The sequence below is a fragment of the Cyclopterus lumpus genome, chromosome 22 (assembly GCF_009769545.1).
Source record: "Cyclopterus lumpus isolate fCycLum1 chromosome 22, fCycLum1.pri, whole genome shotgun sequence".
NCBI lineage: Eukaryota > Metazoa > Chordata > Actinopteri > Perciformes > Cyclopteridae > Cyclopterus > Cyclopterus lumpus.
Genome location: NC_046987.1, coordinates 15,198,961 through 15,218,246, shown reverse-complemented (window position 1 = coordinate 15,218,246; position 19,286 = coordinate 15,198,961). Strand labels below are relative to the sequence as shown.

Here is a 19,286-nt window from a genome sequence, read left to right as displayed (position 1 = left end):
CCAGCAGTTCAAAGGAGCCCCTCTCTCTAAACATTATCATATAATTTGGGCCAGCCGTCAGCTTGTAAATAAGTGATGTAGAAGCCTATTGTGTGATGGGGCACAGGTTGGAGACAGGCGTCTTTGCTCTGTCGGCATGAGCCGCTGGAGACAAAGGCAGGAGACAGAGCGTCTAACCTTTGATTCTTCTGAGGACTCAGCCGCCTCGTATCAGGGCAGGACGCATCGGCCAAAATCATGCCCCCAATGTGGGGACGTCAGGAACAATAGAATCACTCTCTCACAGTCGGGCTCAACAACCCACCCCGACTGCAATTGGATTAGCGGGTGTCCAACCACCACATGTTAGCCTAATTGACATAAAAGTGAAATTTGAGAACAATAAGGCCTGAACCCAGGAAGTAACAGCTTCTGTCCTTGAAAGTATCTTGAAAAAGGAGAAAACGCTGACCCACAGGGTGATTATTTGTCTTTCTTTGATGAAGTGTGTATCATTCAAAGTTGGTGAGATGTTAGATAATAGAACAAACTATTTATAATATATATATAAAAAGTGATTTGAACACATGTTAAATTCCATCTGGCAAATATTAGGCCGACGATTTAAATCAAAATTCATATTTACACAGTAATAGATCATTACTGTCAACTTGTATTTTGTACAACTGCCTTACAGTAGATAATTCATATTGTTGATTTAGTTTTAGGGTCTTATTTAAATGTGTTAATGCAGTGCTCTAATTTACGCAAATAGACAAAAGGGTGCATAATTGTGATCTGCTGTAATATGTTATTGGAGGCAATTCAAGTTTTTTATTTTTTTCTTCAAAATGTATATCATATGAAAGCAATAAATATTACCAGTAAATAAACTTTACTTTTTAGACTGTTTTTACTATTTTCTCAATAAAAAAAACCTTATACAATCTAATGTACATTATGAAAAGTTGTACAGCTTTTTATGTTTAAAATAAGGACTCAATTTATTTTTAATATGTAGATATAAATATATATATTTTGTCAAAATATATGATCATATTGTCAAAGAAACAAAAAAAAGTGAGACAAACATACACCTCAACATAAAAGTTATAAATAAGGGTCCAAGTGAACATTTTTGGGAGTAAAGACCTTCTGATTTGTTTTTGCGTCCATGTTGCTTTTTTCATGGCTCCTGTCCAAGTTCTTGTTAGTCTGTTTGTTAGCGGCAGCCGCAGCCCTCCACTACCATTTCCTGGTAGTTTTTTAGGACCACCTTGTCATGTTCGTCTAGGTAGAGCATGGAGATGGCGCTGAGCTCTGTTGGCACGCAGCAGGCCCTGGGAATGTTGTTGTTCACAGCGTTCACCAGTGTCTGAACAATGGCATGGTTGGTTGAGTTCAGATGATCCGCCAGAGGAAAGGGACATTCCCCGTGGCAGTAATAGGCTTGGTAACCAGGGGGCGCCACTATCCAGTCATTCCAGCCTACATCGCTGAAGTCCACATATAGTGCGTGGCGCCGGCAGTTGCGGTTGCGTTTACGGCCCCGCTGCTTGGGGCTGCGCTTGGTCCGGCGGGTCAGCGGGTGACCTTTCCCATCGTGGCCAAAGGTAACCAGGAGAGGGCGTAGCTGCTCCCAGTCCTCGCCGGGCTCCCGGTGTAGCGAGCGGCTGACGCGAACGTGTCGGCCCTGGTGGCGTGGCGTCTGGTTGAGGTGCAGAACCTCCACTGCCAACCCATAATTTGGGAGGCTCTCACGAGTCCAACGCAGCACCGCTGGGCTCACATCAAAGCTCTCCCAGCGTGACGTGTTGTGGCGCACAAGCCGCGTATCCAAGAGCTGCGTGATGAGCTGCCCTGGCCGCGGGGGCTTCAGCACCTCGTACACATTTATCCGGTGAAGCCCCTGGTTGTCTGAGAAGGCGTCGTCAATGGCCTCGTCAATCTGATGACGGTAGAGCCTCAGTTCGGCTGAAGAAAGCAGCTCGTCCTCTGGAATGCTGCTGAGGTTGAACAGGAAGCGCAGGGGCGCGGTTTTTACATCATCCACATCATGCACCCTCTCCATGTGCTCTGAAAAGAGAAATGGGGGACAATTGATTAGCTGCATAATTCATTCACATCAACTTGTGCAATGTGTAGAAGTTAAACTTACAACTTTACTTCATATGTACATCTTATGTATTCAAAAATATTGAGATATTAGGTTTCCATCAAGATGCTGTATTGTTTGTTCCCAGAACAACCGTGATCGTTGTCCTCCAAACAGCACCAACAGAGAAAACTAGAAAACCAAACTCCCACTTCCTCACAGTAGGTGGCTTAATTCACACAAAGAATGTACATTTTCAAGGCCTCTGGAGTGTTGAGGAATATAAATATACAGCGTCCACGCTTCCTTATCTATCTATAAGGATTATCCTGCCCTTCTCTCAATGCCTTTCTCTGAGCACTTTGCTGAAACATGCATTACAAGGAGGGTGGTGATTAACGTACCACAGCTACAGTATAAACACAGTGGAGGTACCCTGTTCCACGCTCAGTCTGCAGATTTCTGGCAAGATCACCATTGTTGGGGAAAGGAATGTTGTGTCTACTATTTTCCTGCTCAATCCACCCCTGTTATTTCACACCCAGGCCCTAATCTTACCCAGGTGCTTCTCATTATTAAAACCTGCTGTGTTTTTGATTAGCTCTGCAGTTTGTTCACTTAAGACGTTTATCATTTTCATCATGAATAATCATTAAGGAGTCAGACAATACAATAGAATGTCATTTATCTCAAGCCCATGGGACAGGAGGAGGCCTTGCGAGGGAATGCAATGTATTCAAATCCTTAACCAAAGCATATTCAAAATGTGAAACACCCTCGCATGCACGCCATGCTTTGTAGATTCATTCATCCCATCTCACCTGTTACACACGGCCAATAAGAACACAGCTGTCTTGCTGCTGATGAAAGGATACATGGGGTTTACCTGTCCTGTAAACATGTCCCCTCCCTTAACTGTCCATCTGCTGCAGATTGTAATCACTCAGTGTTTTGGATAGATAAGTCAACTGAATCAGCCTATCGCACAATGGTGCTTCCATGAAAGCGAGCACTCCCACTCAGAAGGCCTCAAAGCGTGTTATTAACATAGTTTCGTGGAGGAGAAGGAGGGTAAATGCCTGTACACATACATACGTGCACACACACACAGTGCAACACAGGCCGCAGTTTCTACTCCAGAGGCGGTGCTCTTTCTTCCTATCTAACGTTGGTACTATTAGCAGTGTGTTTGACAAGCCCCATTAAGGCTGACTCATCCCTCCTTACTCACTCCTCCCTCTTAGGCCGGACATGTTCTCTAGCCCTAAAGCTCCACGGTTTTCTCAGTTTAATGCGCTACAAGATCGCTTCCTCACTCGCTAAAGTCTGGTACATCGCCTCAGTCTCTCTGCTGACTATCGCTTTCAAGTCTTCATCCAACCGTTTCAGTCGGGCTTTCCAAACTCGACTTACATTTACCAGATCGGGTACCCTGGATCTTTTCAGAGGCCAATTGAAAACTGCATTTCTCGCTAAAACAAAGCAGATCCAAGTCACAATAAACAGAAACCCTTATAGCGTTCCGGTCTTTCTATCACACCGGCTCCTGAGACTGTTTTTCCATCTCTACAGAGAGTGGCAGCGTCTGCTCTCAGCACCCACATTGTTGGCAGTAGGGGCTTTATTTAGAAGTCTGCAGAGTAGCATTAAAGATAATTGCACGTCCTTCTAAAAGAGCCCTCCATATAAACTGGAGACATGAGAGAGGAGCACACTCCAATTCCAGGCCAAGCCCGGGCTTTTTTAAGCAATGTTCTGCTGGGTGGGGTGAGAAGTGTAAGTCAGTAATATGAAGGCCTGCTTTTCCTACAGCTGCTGACCAAACATGCAGCGTTTCTTTTCAAATGAGGCTCTTGAGAGCTTGTCTAGCAGATTTATTTTGCGGCTCTGTAGACAGTGTTTGGTGACCACATCCTTAGATTCCTTGGTTGTGGTGAGATGGGTGGAGCTGCCTTATAATCATGTTTAATGTGATGTAGGACACTGCACTGAATACTTTGCTGTCCTCGCCCATGCTAATGAAATACATTACTACCAAAATCATTGGAATGCCTGGCAGCAAAGACCGTGAGTATGGTGTAATGTGTCTGTGGTGAAATGATGCATTGATCATCTCTCTTCCTACTGATGACAAGTCACTATGTATGATCCTCAATTTGTTTCCTTACCCTCATGGTGGAAGCCCCTCACAGTGTTGGCCCGGCTGGCTGACCTCTCTGGGTACTCAAAAGCGATGTCGTGCACTCCGGCCTCCTCAGCCTCCCCAGATTGTAGCCGATAGAGGTCCAGCAGGTAGCGAGGCACAGGGGCTGAGCGGCTGGGCCGCGGCCGCTTCTTGAGGCCAAACATGTGCAGCAGCGTGGCCTCGAAGTCCCGCAGCAGTTCATGGCTCTGAGCGGCCGAACGACCCTGCAGGCCGGGTACTTTCTTTTTCCCTTCTTCAGGTATCAGGCTAGCATGGTTGCTCTCTCCCAGCAGGACTTGGCATATTAAAATGACCATCAGCATTCGATTACCAGGAATCATGATGTCTCTGAGGGGAGAAGCAGAGATAGAAAATTAGAACAGAGCAGCGGGGAAGAAAACACTAAAAAGAAGAAGCTCCAATACATCCACCTCCCTAACTGTTCCCACTGAGGGCAGGCTAATTGGTTTTAATGGTCCAGTCCGCCTTGTTTACAGTAAAGCAGCCCCCGATCAGATAGACTACTCGCAGTTTATCTTCGGCGACATCCTCCAAAGGTAAACAGCTGGTTCAAGAACCAAATTATTTTGAATAGAATCTGAGGGTCATTCCTCTTCACTCCCCACCCCACACACACACACTATGATTAGACAAATAAAGGAGGCAGCCCTGGGGTCAGAGCAAATTCTTAACTCGATAAGGAGCCACGGTCCCTCACAGTCTCCTCTAACAAGCCATGGGGCAAACCAAGGACTATGTGCCCCACATGTATCTCTAAAGGTCTTCCTCACACAAGAGCCTTGCCTTCCATACAAGTCTGGATGAATGCCACCAAAGCCAGTGACTCGGTGGACAGAGAGGAAAGGGGAAAAATGTGAGATGCAGCAATGTGTCACATGTTACAAATTGAGAATGGCACGGTCCATTTACTTACCGACAGAAAATAAAGCATGGGAAAACAGTCCATGTTTGTTGGGAGCAGGCAATGGACACGTTCTTCCAGGAAATGTTAGGTGGTGCTGGAAGGCTGCAGGAGAACGTTGGAGTGACCCTGTTCCTAAAAGACAAAGGTAAAAACACAGGGAAATGATAAACTGAATGCAATTTCAGACACTTGAGACTGTTACACACTATTTACTGGGTAGCAGAGGGTATATCTGTGTCAGTGTGTATGTAGGTTAGAGAGAGACCCAATGTCTCTTTAAGGCTTATCATTTTGGCCCATGGGCAAAGCTATTTACTGTAACTGGAATGTAAGGAGGTATGTTCCACAACACAGACAGCAGATCCGTATGCCTTATGCTCACCTAAGACTAAAAACACACCTTGTTATATCCATTCCAAAAAATTGATAAGAAACCTGTTTCAAAAGCTAAATCAAAGAGCAAAAAAAAAAAGAAAAAAAAAGACAGCCAGATAAGTGCTGACTTCAACTGAAAATCTATCCTCTCATGTTCACACACAAGACCAAAGAGCTGATAACACCACTTTGATCAGGAGTGGTAAAATCTATATTCAAAACAAGAGGGCTGTTTGCTTAGAGAAACTGTCTCCAAGTGAACTTAGTCAACCTTTATCCCCCCAAGCGGCAGAGACCACCTATTTCAGACAAGGAACTGAATGCATCTATTGCAAAAGTGCTTCATCTCTTAGTAACGCGTCCCCACTTGAGGGATCACACAGGTCGAAGTGTTGCTGATGACAGGCCTTCTTCTCTTTGACATCACTGTCATCAGTACATTCAGCACGGGTGTGTGTTGGTGTTTTTTGAAGGGTATATTTTACTCTTAATCGCATATATAACTGCAACACCATGTGCATTTTCTTGGTATATAAAAGTATTGACAAATTCTCCAACAGAAATCTTAAAATACCTCCTAAAAGTAAATAAAAGATACATTTTGGGGTGGTTTTTTTTGCAAGGTTTACAGCTACATGGCTCTAATGACTCATTGTTTTAAGCGTCATTTAATTGTGCTAAATGCTGTTGAATCAGTGACCGCAACAACAGGACCGCATTGCTACTAGGTCATTGGTCATCGTTTGGAGCCTGTTCCACTGGAGAGCACCCAAGCAATACTACACAGTGAGGATGCACACTAACAGGAACACTGTGTGTATGTGTGTGTGGGTCTGGGTTTGCATGGCTCACTGTACATGCAATCAAGGATCTTTTTCCTAACAGCATTAGACTTTGACCTCCGATTGACCCCCCCAAACCCCCCCCCCCCCCCCCCTTTTTCGGTCATGACACTAGATCCAGTGAGAGTGAAGAAAGGGGTGATGTGCGCTGTGTGTGTGTGCATGAGCTAAACGGCACGCATGCCTGTACGCGTGCATGAGTGTGTGCCACCGCTTGCATGTTCGTGAGAACTGTGGCAAAGAGAGAGGAGGGTTCAGAACATGATCAGCTCTATTACCCATGGGGTGGGGGGATAACTTGTGTGTGTGTGTGTGTGTGTGTGTGTGTGTGCGCGCACATCTCTTACAACAAACGTTCATTGTACAGCGAGGGCCTCTCCCATGATTACAGGGATTCATAGCACTGAAAAACACTGACCATACAGAACATCTTGTAACTGTAACCAGCCACTGACAAAGCTGCAGGCTAAAGCAGACAGACACTCAAAGTGGTGCGACGATGATGAAAGAAGATGTAAGGCAGACAGGGAGTAACTTTCAACTCTGGAAAAAAAAGTTATTGCGTTCATTTTTCTGGCATGTTTTCACCAGTGATGATTTATAAAAAAATAAAAAAAAATATTTGGAGTGTCACCAGCCCTGTTCATTTTTTTCAGTGATTTTCCACCACATGTATCAGCGTTGTGGACTCAGTGTTGCTCCTCTTGATCCAACAGTGACAGCAAAACCAAATTCCAAGATTATGAAATGTTTTAAGACGCTCAGAAGACATTTGTACTGACCGGTAGACACAAATGCATTTTACAACAATAAATGCAGAGCAGGGTGCAATTAGGCCAAAGCAGTCAACTTCCCTTGGCTGTGCTCCATCCCCCTTGGCCTCTCTCTCTCTCTGACCAGAGATAATGTGATCAGACTATGCACATGGCTCTTCAAATGTGTTTCCTGAGGATTTTGACAGTGATGGTGAGAGGGAAGATGGGAGGGAGGGATGGAGGGCAACAGGTTACTACAGGAACAGCCAAGTCTTTGGCATGATTTTTAAATCATTTTTGAAGCCAGTAATCGGTATACCAACAAATCTTGTATTTTTGTACTCTACTGCAACATATCATGTTAAATGGCCTTCTCTGGTTAATGCTAATATGCTGTAGATTATATGCAGTTCATAATGATACTGTGTATTCATTATTCTGATGGCCAATAGTTTCACAAAAGATGACTATCCTTTAAAAAGGGACTTTTGAGTTTGTTTCCTGACAACAAGTATGTTTTCAAAGGATTTAAAATAATTACTTCACAGTGAGCCAGTGTGCCCAACAACATGCAAACACCTCATTTGTGTTGAAATAAATAAAACAGAGTACTGTATGTCTCTTGTTGTTTTGTAGGTTTGGGATTTTATTTGCTCCCAGCGAGCAGTTCAAGAGTAAGAACATTCACAGTCAGTGAGGTCACCGAAACCAGGTTAATGGTTTTGTTCGCTGACTGCATTCTGAGAGGCAAGAACTCTGATAGAAATGATGAGTCCTATGAGTTCGTATATCTCCAATGCTGATTTTGCTATATTTTAAAGAATAAATAAAACATGACAAAAAAAAAAACTAATACATTTTGTAATATCAAATGCTTCAACTGGCTTGCTGGAATGTGTTCAATAATATACAAATAAAAATAAAATCTAAATGATCACCAACAAAAATGTTCTCCTGAAACGACCCAAAGACATTGAGCCTTTACCAGATGCTCGTGATTTTTTTAAATACATAGGCTACTTATGTCGGTTTCAGAGAAACTCGGTTCAGAGAAACTATGAAAGTAAAGGAGTGTGCCAAGGACGCCATGCGCCTGCAGGCCGCAATACTGTGTGTATTCCTTGCTGCAGATTTTCTGCATTTAATGACTCCACTTTATAATAATTAGCTTCAAACAGGTGAAAACATGTTAGTCCTTATAACAATGTCGAACGATTGAAAAACTGGTATCACTGTTGTGCCACTGTAATTAGTTGGCACTGACGCGCCGCTTAAAATATGGCTTAATTGCCCATGAATCAGTCCTAACAATTATATGTAAAGAGTAAATGAATTAAAATTAAATACATTAAAAATAGCTTTAGAAAATAACCGTTGTTTTTGTTCCTCATATATTCTGGCTCCGTGTCATCTCCATCTTCCACATTACGCACCGGGATGGCACGAAGTGAAACAGACACAGGTAGGTGGTGTTTAACCGTGGACAATTGGTACCAAACTTCGGTTTGAAAAGTTAAAATCTGAATAATGTGAATATTGAAATTGTGTTGAAGAAAGACAGCCGTAGCGAAATTGGACGCTCTGTTTTGAAATGACCTCACCAAGTTGGTGTGTCACTGCTCAACTCTCCGGCACAAAAGGCTTTAACCTGCTCCGAGCTCCATTAGGATCATTGCCCTATTGGTCCCCAAATACACTTCTATTTCACTTGGACTTCGTGTCTGTGTCAATGAGGTAGACTCTAAGATGTATATGCACATTTAAACATTTACATTTCTCCCTGGAATGCTATCCAAACTTTCATTGAAGTCGGTTAAACGCGCACAAACAGCATACAACCAACATGAAAAGCCACACACTGTCAACTTCCTCCTGTATAACTCAATACGTTTCGTTTTAAAAAAAAAGAAGCTCCGTTGCTAAATCTGCTTCGTGTGAGTGTGTCCGTAGATGTGCGCTTACCATCAGTAGAGGTACAGGTATCCTCGAATGAAGTGAATATGAACGGGAAGGTATGAGGCAGTCCAGGCGTAAAGCCGAAAAACGGCGAAATGAGCCTTAAAGGAGAAGTTGGGTGCCTTTTTGGCTCATTATTCCTTTAGCGACACCTCTAACCGGACAAGAGGAAACAGGGTCGGGGTGAAGGCCGGCGCTCGGGGTCTGCAACGGGGTTTCCTATCCGTCTCCAACTCAGCTCGTGACGGCGGGTGGTGCGCAGGACGGCCAGACTTTACAAATGATCCAGCATCTATGGCCCCTTGCAGTTTTTATGTGTCCGCCCAATTTACCGTCCTTGCCTCCTCCTCCCTCGCTCCCTCCCTCGCTCCCTCCCTCCCCGACCCCCACCTCCCTCATCTGTCTCAAACACCTTGGATACCCCCCCCCCCCCCCCTCGCCCCCCCCTCTCTCTCTTCTCTCCTCCTCCACTTTAAATAAAGAGAGTTCATTGCGCGAAGTATTTTCTTTTTCATTTCGTGAAACGTTGTAATTTGACTGTGAATAACAGCCGACGGGTCAAACGCTCAATCTGCATTTCAATGCTGGGACCCAAATACAGTAACGGACCCGTTGCGAGGTAACGTCGTGGTACTCTAAATAAAAAGACCCATGTGGACACCTGTAGGTGTAAAAGGTCTAAAGATAATTGGAATGGCATTTATTGGAAACATCAAAATTAGGCAACGAGCCTAACTCTAAGATGTGCACAGTAAACACTCAAAAATCAAATGAGAAAAAAAACAGCACGAGACAAATTTCAATACAAAGTGTTCCCTGCGCAAAACTCCCTGCTGCTCATGTATCACATCCACCGAAAATAATTGTAGTCTCTGCTCCGCATTAGACCTGGCATTCATCTAAATAGCATTTGGGGGGGACAAACCCAAAACGTTTCCTTTTTTTTGTCCTCAAGCAGAGGTGGGGACATTTATTTGGCCCATTGAGAAGTAATTATGAGTGTTAATGAGGTCCTTGCCTTCTTCACTCACTGTCAATTTACTGAAGTGCTCTCTCTGTCTTTTATTACTTTGATTATTAAGGTCATGTGGTCATTTTTAGGGGATCCTGAACAAAATATGATTATAGTCAAGAGCTATAATTTAAAATTGTGTAAGAGCCATCAGATTTTACACAGATGAATGTTATGCAAGTTCTATTACTCATTATGGTGTAATATAAGTTAAAAGAACGGTCTTTTTATGGGAACCTCAAAATCCCACAATAAACCATATGAATATTTTTGCTGTAACTCGCATTGAACATGTGGAGATGCAAAACAATGATTTAATCAGCAACTTATTTGGGGCGTCTCTTTCAATAGCTCTTCATAATAATAATAATAATAATTTTACTAATTAACATTATACTTATTAATAATAATAATGATAGAAACAAATCATGATTACAATAATACTAGTAATAGTAACAACAATATTAATGATAATATTAATATTGATAGTATCATAAATACACACACTTGAATCAATTAATTCCAGAATACGTTATGTAAATATGTGGGTTATAACACAAAATAATACATTCATCTTTAATATTGCATTTTTTATTCTTAGTACTTTTCAAAAGCATTTCTCAGTGTTCGAGAAATACAGAAATCTGTTTTCCCTTAAGATGTCTGAGAAACAGAACCACTCCGCCATGCTCTTATTTATGTCTGACCATACAACAGCCAAAAAAGCATTATGGCATTAATATATTTCTAAATAACAATTGAAGCTCTGTTTTGTTTTGTTTGCAGTGGTGTCTCCCCTTGTAGCACATCTCCAGACATACACACACTTAATATGGATATATTTATTGTCTTTGGGAAATAGATTGTTGTTTCTATACTCAAAATAACAATATTGTCTGACATTTAGCTTAAGCGGTCAATATAAATTGTTTTAATCAATGAAAAGACGCAGAAGACCCAGGAAGCTGAACTGTTGCACACCACACTTTAATAGAAGAGGCTGTAAATGATATCATATTAGTGGAACAATTTCATAGTAAACTGAGCTAAACACTAAGGAAAGCACATAAGAGGTTTATTCTGGTATGCAGTGTAGAGTGATATATTTTTACAGCATGCAGACTTTCAAAAATACAATAATTCTCCTTAATATGAACCCATAGATATTCATGCGCTGCACTTCTCACTAGATTATCCACAGCTGATCTGCTATTGTTTGTTTTGCTTTTTATTGTCTTTAGTGGCAATATGGGGAACACGTTGTCAAGCTTCCAGGTTTTGGGGAATGCACTTATAATGTGCAATGGTGATAAAGTGGATTAACTAACTGAATATCTCATATGTGTCGTTGTCACTGCCTGAGGATTTACCCTCAGGTAATGATTACATTTGTTTGAAACTTTTTCACTGATTTTATGTCCAATGTGAGTGCAACAAAAAAGTAAAAGATAGATTCAGACAGAAAGGGTTGAAAGTTTAAAATCCATCAAATATGTATTGCCAAAATATTCTTAAAGAGGGATTGTAGGTATGATTCGTATCCCTGAACCATGGAGATAAATAGCTCTGAAGGGAAACCCTCAATGCTTCTTGAGGCTATGCTATCCGTGGTTTAGAGATCCGGGATGCTACAAAGTTGACTTTATTGGTCATGTTACATGTGGTTCTACTCGAATACATTGTTTGCATTGTGTGCTCCTTTGAATCAGATCATTTATTTTCTTAATCATTATTGATCTCCTCAGACTTTGGTTCTTCCTTCAGCTCTGACTGTGGGGCTTTGCAAAAACTGCAGATTATTGGCATGTGTGTGTGTGTGTGTGTGTGTGCGTGCGTGCGTGCGTGCGTGCGTGCGTGCGTGCGTGCGTGCGTGCGTGCGTGCGTGTGTGCGTGCGTGTGTGTGTGTGGCATTTGGCATGTCCTTGGTGACTCAGTTCATATTCCTCATATACCTTCTGCTTGACTGGTGATTGTCTCATTTCAACACTATTAGTAAAACCATTTGTCTATTTAATGGAAACCTTGTCATGCACAATTTAAATTTGGTCAAATTTACAGCCTTTCAAGTGGGATCCATAATTCATTATTTTCACTCTCGAGTTCCAATGACTCTGACTCTGATCATGTTGATGACCTGGAGGATCCACATTTTTTTGTTTGTCTGCCTCATTGCACGGTTTGGTATTATTACATTATTGAACACAGCTGAAGGTAAAACAGCAACAAGTGTCGCAGGTCACTGGCACTTAATGCTAAAACATGCAATATGTTTCTTTATAATTACACATTACATTGGAACTGTTTTCAAGGTTGTGTTTTTCAGTGATGGTCATTTAGTCATCGCTCCAGTTTGTTTGCAACATTGTTAATATGATATTGCACATACTTTGAAATGAACATTTCTTCAGCTTAACATCACTGTGATGTTGTAATGTTGATTTTCTTTTGTTAATTTAACACATAATGCAGAGTTGTTAGACATGTGGTACAGTGTGACAGGACATTAGTGCAGGACATTATAATATCATGTCTGGAGGGTAAACTAACAATGAGCCAATTATAACATAATGTAGAACAGGATGTCTGTTTGAGTAGTTGTGATGTGTGAGATTTGGCAGTGTTACGTCAGCATAGTACACGTACATACATAGTACACATATACAGATACATAGTACAACATAGTACACGTAACTAATCGGAGGTTGTGTAAAAGACGCCAGCTTTACGTTCAAGCACAAGATGAAAATCGCAGATAAGCCTGAAAAAACGTCACGTAAAAACAAAACAAACAGCAAGAAGTTATGGAGCAATTTGTGAAGGACAGATAACACAAAGATACACCTGTACTGTATATGTATCAGCGGTTGAAAATGGAAAGTTTGTAAAAACCAATAAACATGACATTATTTCTTTGGGTGGATCGGTGTAACCGATGGCAGCAGAAGCAGGAGCAGCAAACCTAGACGTCTATTTCATCATTTAAACGGAGAAATTACTCCAGCGAGAAATTGCACTCATGATTATTAGTCCAACTTTATGAGGATTATTTATTATTAAATGTATATCTTATTATTTCCCAAATTTGCCATCTTACCCTTTAAAGAGTCCATTTGGCTTTCTCTTTCCTGCAAGAATGCACAAATATATTCAGCAGTGTGTACAATTATAATTGGCATATCATGGTTGTGTTATGTAATGGTCACCCTAAAAGTTTTTATTTCGGTAATCAAATAATTGTGTAGCAGCATGCTTGTTGTTACTTAATGTTAATTCGTATTGCTTGGGCCTAAGAACTTGAGAGATTTTCAGTGTCATCTTTTTGGAATAATTGTTTTGGTATTTATTCATATTTTTAAAGAGCCTTCTTTCACTTTATTTCACTCTATATATTTTTTTTGTTTTGAAAGACTGGCACACTGAAATGTTCTGATGCTCCATTATTTTGCTCATCGTTATGAAGTTACATGTTCTCCATGTGCAGCCCATGAAGGCGTCTTCCTCACATGAAGCCTCAGCCGTGTTTTACCAACCGGGCTGCTGGGAGCACTTGAAGATATGCTGTGGATGTCCCCTCCTAGGTGTTGACCAGGCTTAGCCCCTTTGAGCCCCTCCAGTTCCGAAGGTGATTACCAACTGCGGGTGGCTTTTAGAACCACTGACTATTGACTTACTCCACAACTTATAACATGAACCTCTGATCCCAAAGTCTGGGACTCGTAGATCAGAAACAATTGGTTGGAGCCAAGTGTGTCCTGCCTCCAACCATCTATCTAGTTCTGTATCTGGTTCTGTTCTAGTTCTTTTTCCTTTTGATTATTTTTTTAATGTAAATAATTTGTTTGAGAAGAGACTTCACTTGTTCTTTGCTTGAGCCAAGCTCAGTCCCAGACCTCACTTATCTTCAGTCATTTGCCTTTGGCCATTCGGGGGAGAGGTCAGCAGTGCTCCTTGCTGGGAGAGTGGGGGAGATCTCACCTCTGTCACTAAATCCTGCTCGGAGCCGCTCACCTGTGAACACCAGCCCTTAATCAGCAGCAGCTCAAAGGTGACCCGGCCGCCTAGACCCTGAGCCCCATGTCATAACACACCTTCAGTTTCTCTTTCTTCTCTTTCAGACACTCCGTGAAGTGTTCACTAGTGCAGACACGCGCCACGGCCATTGATCAAACCTCAGCTTTCACTAATGCTCGGACATCTCATTGGGACATTCTTCGACACAGCCGCCTTGTGTTTCTTTGGGTGTTGGGGCTGCAGCGTGCTTGTCCTGTAATCCCCTAACCCAGCCCTGGGACCTGAAAGCCTGTAAGTGGTATGAGGGGTTAGGGGAGGGAGAGGGACAAGGGAACCAGAGTTTGAGGATGGATTGGACAAACTATTTTAATCCCTGTAATGGAATTGGCATGTAAACTCATGAACCTAGAAGTAAACAGAAAACGGAGAGGGATGGATGTTGAATTGGTCTGAGCCTTTCCGGGGGAGCTGTGTTGAAACTCACATTCAGGCCCCTCTAAACTGCTGCAAACCCCCCCCCCCCCCCGAACAAAGATAGGTCCAAGTCTTTTCCGGCCCATCTCCTTCAACAGACAACACTGTTTAGATAAACACTATAAGTTTCCTTCTATAAAGAATGTTTAGGTTTCAAGTCTCAGAGTTGTGGTTCTTGTTCTGTGGTCAAAAATACATTTGTACAGAGTCGTTTGGCCTGAATAACTAAGTGAGTGTCAGCAGCCTAAGTTATTCTCATGATAAGATAAAGGGATTTGAGTTCAGAATAAAAAGCAGCCATGCCAAGCCATCATCTCATATAACACTCTTGTTGGAGAATATCATCAGACCCATTAGAAAGAGAGATCATCAGTGACACTCGAGCGTAAGCGATTGAGGTTCAGTCTGCCGAGTTACCGACCGCCTTCCTGCCAAGTGAGTGACAAGACTTTAATGTCCCTCCATCTCCTGCTGTCGCTGGTGCAAATCTGCCCCTGCCAGATGTTATCAAAGCGAGCTGGTCAAGTGAGTGGCGGAGGGGGGCCTTTTTTTAGGCCTTTCTCTCCCTCTGTCAGGGTGCAAGGAGGCACACTCGGGCCCCAACACTGTCCAGACGCAGCCTGAGTGGGGCAACGCCTGATGCCGGGACTCTGGGGGGGTTACACCGGTAAACCTTCTCAATGGATTAAAAAGCTTTTTTATCACCATTTGGATTGGCACTTGAGGATACTCCTTTAATCTGAGAGGGGAATTGACTTTGCCCACGCCGCGGTCTCTAAGAAGCCACGCTAAGAGGCAGTCAAATAGATTCTCCAGCGGTGGCCCGGCTTTGTGACAGAGAGCCTCGCAAGTGTTGTGTGCCGGTGCTCAAGAAAGACAGATTAGACTTGAAGAGATGGAAATTGATGCGGTCGACTCTGATACAGTGTCCGAGAGGTCCTGGGACCAGAGCTTAAAAGTTGAATATCTGGAATACCTTCTGTGACAATCAAACTATGTGTTTCATCTCAAAATCAGGTTATGAAGTCACTGAACAAAATTGCCATTCAGCTAATCAGATTTTCAGAAAGTCATGTATCACCTAAATTGGCTGTGAATGAAAGCATAAATGCAAAAGTCTTCAAACTGTACGCTTTTTAATTCCATCAGCAGCAAAGGGTTTAACCTCATAAAGTATAAATGGACCAGAGACCAGCCACAGACATCCCAGTAAACCACTGTGAAATAAGACATCAGCAAGACTTCACAGAGGTTGAATGCACTCCAGCTCTCTTCTCTCATTTCCAAACCTACCATTCCTCTATACTATATTTTCATTGTCTAAAGCTGTCTTATCATTTGAGGCTATCAAGAAGCTCTTAAATGGGCAAGTGTCAACAACATCTTTTCAAATCATGACATTTAATACAGCATGTAAATCACTCCAGGGACCCGTTATTCCTCCAAGAATGTAATTACATACTTTCAAATAAAACTTGAAAGGGTCCAACAAGTTTTAAAACGCAGTGTGTGCTCCCAAGACGGCAGGAAGGAATTCCAAGCAGTTGGAATATGCTAACATCCCTGTGTCGGCGAACCATGGGCAGCAGGAGAGACGAGCAGAGCGTTGAAACAGAAGAGTGGACAAAATACACAGAACAATTCACAGGCAATAACAAGCTCAAATCCATGGTATTGAATCTGGGTTATATTATACAGATATCTGCCATCATAGTGAAATGTAAGCACCGCCCCACTTCGTCACTGTTGCTATGGCTTACTTTACATACATGATACTTTTCAGGGATAATGGTGGCAGATTTTACCACTTGAAATTATTTGCAACCTTTGAAAATAAATCTTTGAATTCAGACAAAAATAGAGAAACTCAGGCTGCTTACAATTAGCATGACAACTGCCACTTGCAGGTTTTATCAACTAGCTAGAACATGAAGCTCAGATAGCGCGGGTTGTGGGTTGGCTTAAAACACTGTTTTCAGCTGACTTTCATTGGCACTTGGTATAAAGTTATATATAAACTGGCTATATAAATGTGTTAAAAGAATGAGGCTATACTTGCATTACCCAAGCTGTATGTCTACATCCTCACCGAAGCCACGCAGAAGACATGGACATAAAGAAGAAGCAGCATTATTGTATTGCAGAGTAGAGTACCAATATTATAAGAAAGGCCTATTATAAGGAATCACGTATCAGACTGTTATTTCACCCTTTGTGTGTATTTGCTATTCTTTATAGTAGTTTTCTTTTCCAACACTCATGTTGCCTAACGTTAGTGTACACCTTTTAAAAAATACGATAAAGAGCAGGACGGAGCTGCATTATCTGAAACGCTTTCCCCTAATACAGAACTAAATATATAAATGTATAAGCTTACGTCAAAACAGATGAAGTTACTGTTTTTGGTTGAAAAAATAAATAATGAAGAGTCCTGGAGTCCCATGCACACCAGGTTGGCATGTCATGACAGACCCGCCTTGCTTAGTTACAGTTGCTAAGCTTTAATTGGACAATTGCCGTTAAGAGGTTTTTAACAAACGGTTAGTTCAGATTTGTGCCAATAATGAGTGAAAAATGTAATGTAATTCAATTTCAACAAAAGAAGGTGAGTAGAATTTGGGGGGAATGCTTGTAAATTTGATTCATAATTAATAAGCAAGAGTGCAAAAAGTTTATTCAGTATGACCCTGGATTTGACTGTTGAATTACTCACATTCTAAATTAACTAACACACTGCTAGTACCACTTAATACAACACTAATAAAGCATGATTGTGATGAAATATTTAATACATATATTTAGCCGTCGGGAATACTGCGCCATGGTCTCTCCTGCTTTGTGAGCAAGCTGCACATGCTGACTGATTATGTGCTTGACTGATACGTCAAAACACTAATAAAAGCAGCATGAATTGATATATTAGGAGAGACCGATTTGTTTATTCAGCTTGAGTATTTGTCAAAGTGAATTTGTTTGTAATGTCAACACTGCACAACAGCTGGATGTGAAAAAGAGAGGAGACTTGTGTCACAGTTCGTCAAAGAATGACTTGGGATTGACTTGATGCTTGTATTCATAATTGATTTTTAAATACTTTGACTGTTATTACATGTGCAACGTAATAACCATACAAAACCATGAACGTACATATAACAGTTATGTATCAGTATTCTCTGTATCAGAGGAAAACAAAATCAATGGTTATTTATCGATCTTTAAAGTTCTCGATTAAATGCACTGTAACACGATAAACCGAACAATATGGCTGCCAGAAATGACACGTTTCCTTTCAGTGATACAGTTTATCCACCGGTTTAATCCAGTCTGAGTAAAGCTCCTGTGTTTGTGAGTATGTAAAGCTGTTCTCAGTATCCAATGACTCACTCCTGACGTAATATTTCATGGTGTAGTCGGATGTTACTCTCAGGGGTGTCTGGCCTGCTGCTTGGGATTTGGCATGGAGCAGTAGGTGGTCAGGCGATTAGGTCACCACACTGCTCAGAGATCTAGGAATGCTGTAAACCAGGTTTTGGGATCCGCCGTGATTCCAATCACTCTGTGGGAAGCGATATATTGCATGCTCGTGCCATGGAAAATGCTCTTACGTTGGAGCAGAGAGGGGAGAGTAGCCTCCAGGTTCCACCCAGCACCACATAATTAAACTAGGAGGGAATTTTACACACTTTAAAGAGAGAACCTCTCCACTTTGCTTTCAGGGCAGCAGCATGTAATTGCTTCTGCTGGAACGGTTGATGTTTTAGGAGTGGTCGGAATATCTTGGCGAAGCCGGTAGCAACAAAGCTCTCGTGCTTGGAAGAATGAGCCTGTTGTGATTGTTTTGGGTGGAAATTTTACAAATATGATGATGTGACATATATACTCTCAAACTGCCGTGTGTTAACGTGTGCGTGGTAACTACATCAACCCTTTCACAAAAACTGAGGGACATATTTTGGAAGCAAGTCACTTCAACAGCCATGACAGTATGGCGTTTTAGGAAAAGAAAAAAAGAAGGTAGAAGGAGAAGGGGAGGACTACCCTTCGCAGGAGATCCTATGATCTTTTTCTGGAACGCTGACTGAAAACTTAATTTCTAGCTGGGCTTGTAATTGTAGGTCATTTTGCTCTATGAGTGCAATTGCAGATTTGATAAACAAGGTCCTCTGGCAGTGCACTGTTTACTTTCAGGGCCTTGATTTGAGAGCTGAAGCTCAGGGGTGGGATACAGTTTACCCCACATACACTCACGCAGGCACGCTAACGTACTGTACAGTGTGTGTGCGCCCGCACAGACATGCACACGTGCACGTGGGACGAGAGGTCATCATGTTAATTGATGGTTTTATTCTGTATTTTTCTGATTGTCAACAAATCACATGTAAATACTAACAAATTGTTATTTTGTCCCACCGTACTTTCTTACTTCCCCAGCTTGTCTGTGGCTCTGAGTTACAAGCCCATGTCTTACTACTGAAGACGTACATCTTTAAATGCAGGTCACAACGTTCACTTCATAAAAAATTCAATATTTTTCCCAAAACAGCTGGCCACTGTAGGTTTTTAGCAAACACCACTCAAACAGGAGTATATAGCACATATTGTGGGAACTATTTTCAACTATTTCACATCAACAGCTTGGCTCATCGATATGTTTGTAATAGTTTGTTCAAGATAAGA

At 42.0% G+C, this 19,286-nt stretch overlaps 1 protein-coding gene across 1 annotated transcript; it reads right to left on the bottom strand.

Moving 5' to 3' along the window:
* Window positions 1–1,071: 1,071 nt before the first annotated feature.
* Window positions 1,072–9,367, bottom strand: bmp4 (bone morphogenetic protein 4). Its single transcript, XM_034563331.1, has 4 exons — window positions 9,119–9,367; window positions 5,194–5,316; window positions 4,243–4,607; window positions 1,072–2,055 (listed from the first exon to the last, which is right to left on the bottom strand). Exons 3-4 carry the CDS (start codon window positions 4,598–4,600, stop codon window positions 1,202–1,204), a joined length of 1,212 nt encoding a protein of 403 aa, XP_034419222.1. The 5' UTR covers window positions 4,601–4,607; window positions 5,194–5,316; window positions 9,119–9,367; the 3' UTR covers window positions 1,072–1,201.
* Window positions 9,368–19,286: the final 9,919 nt, after the last annotated feature.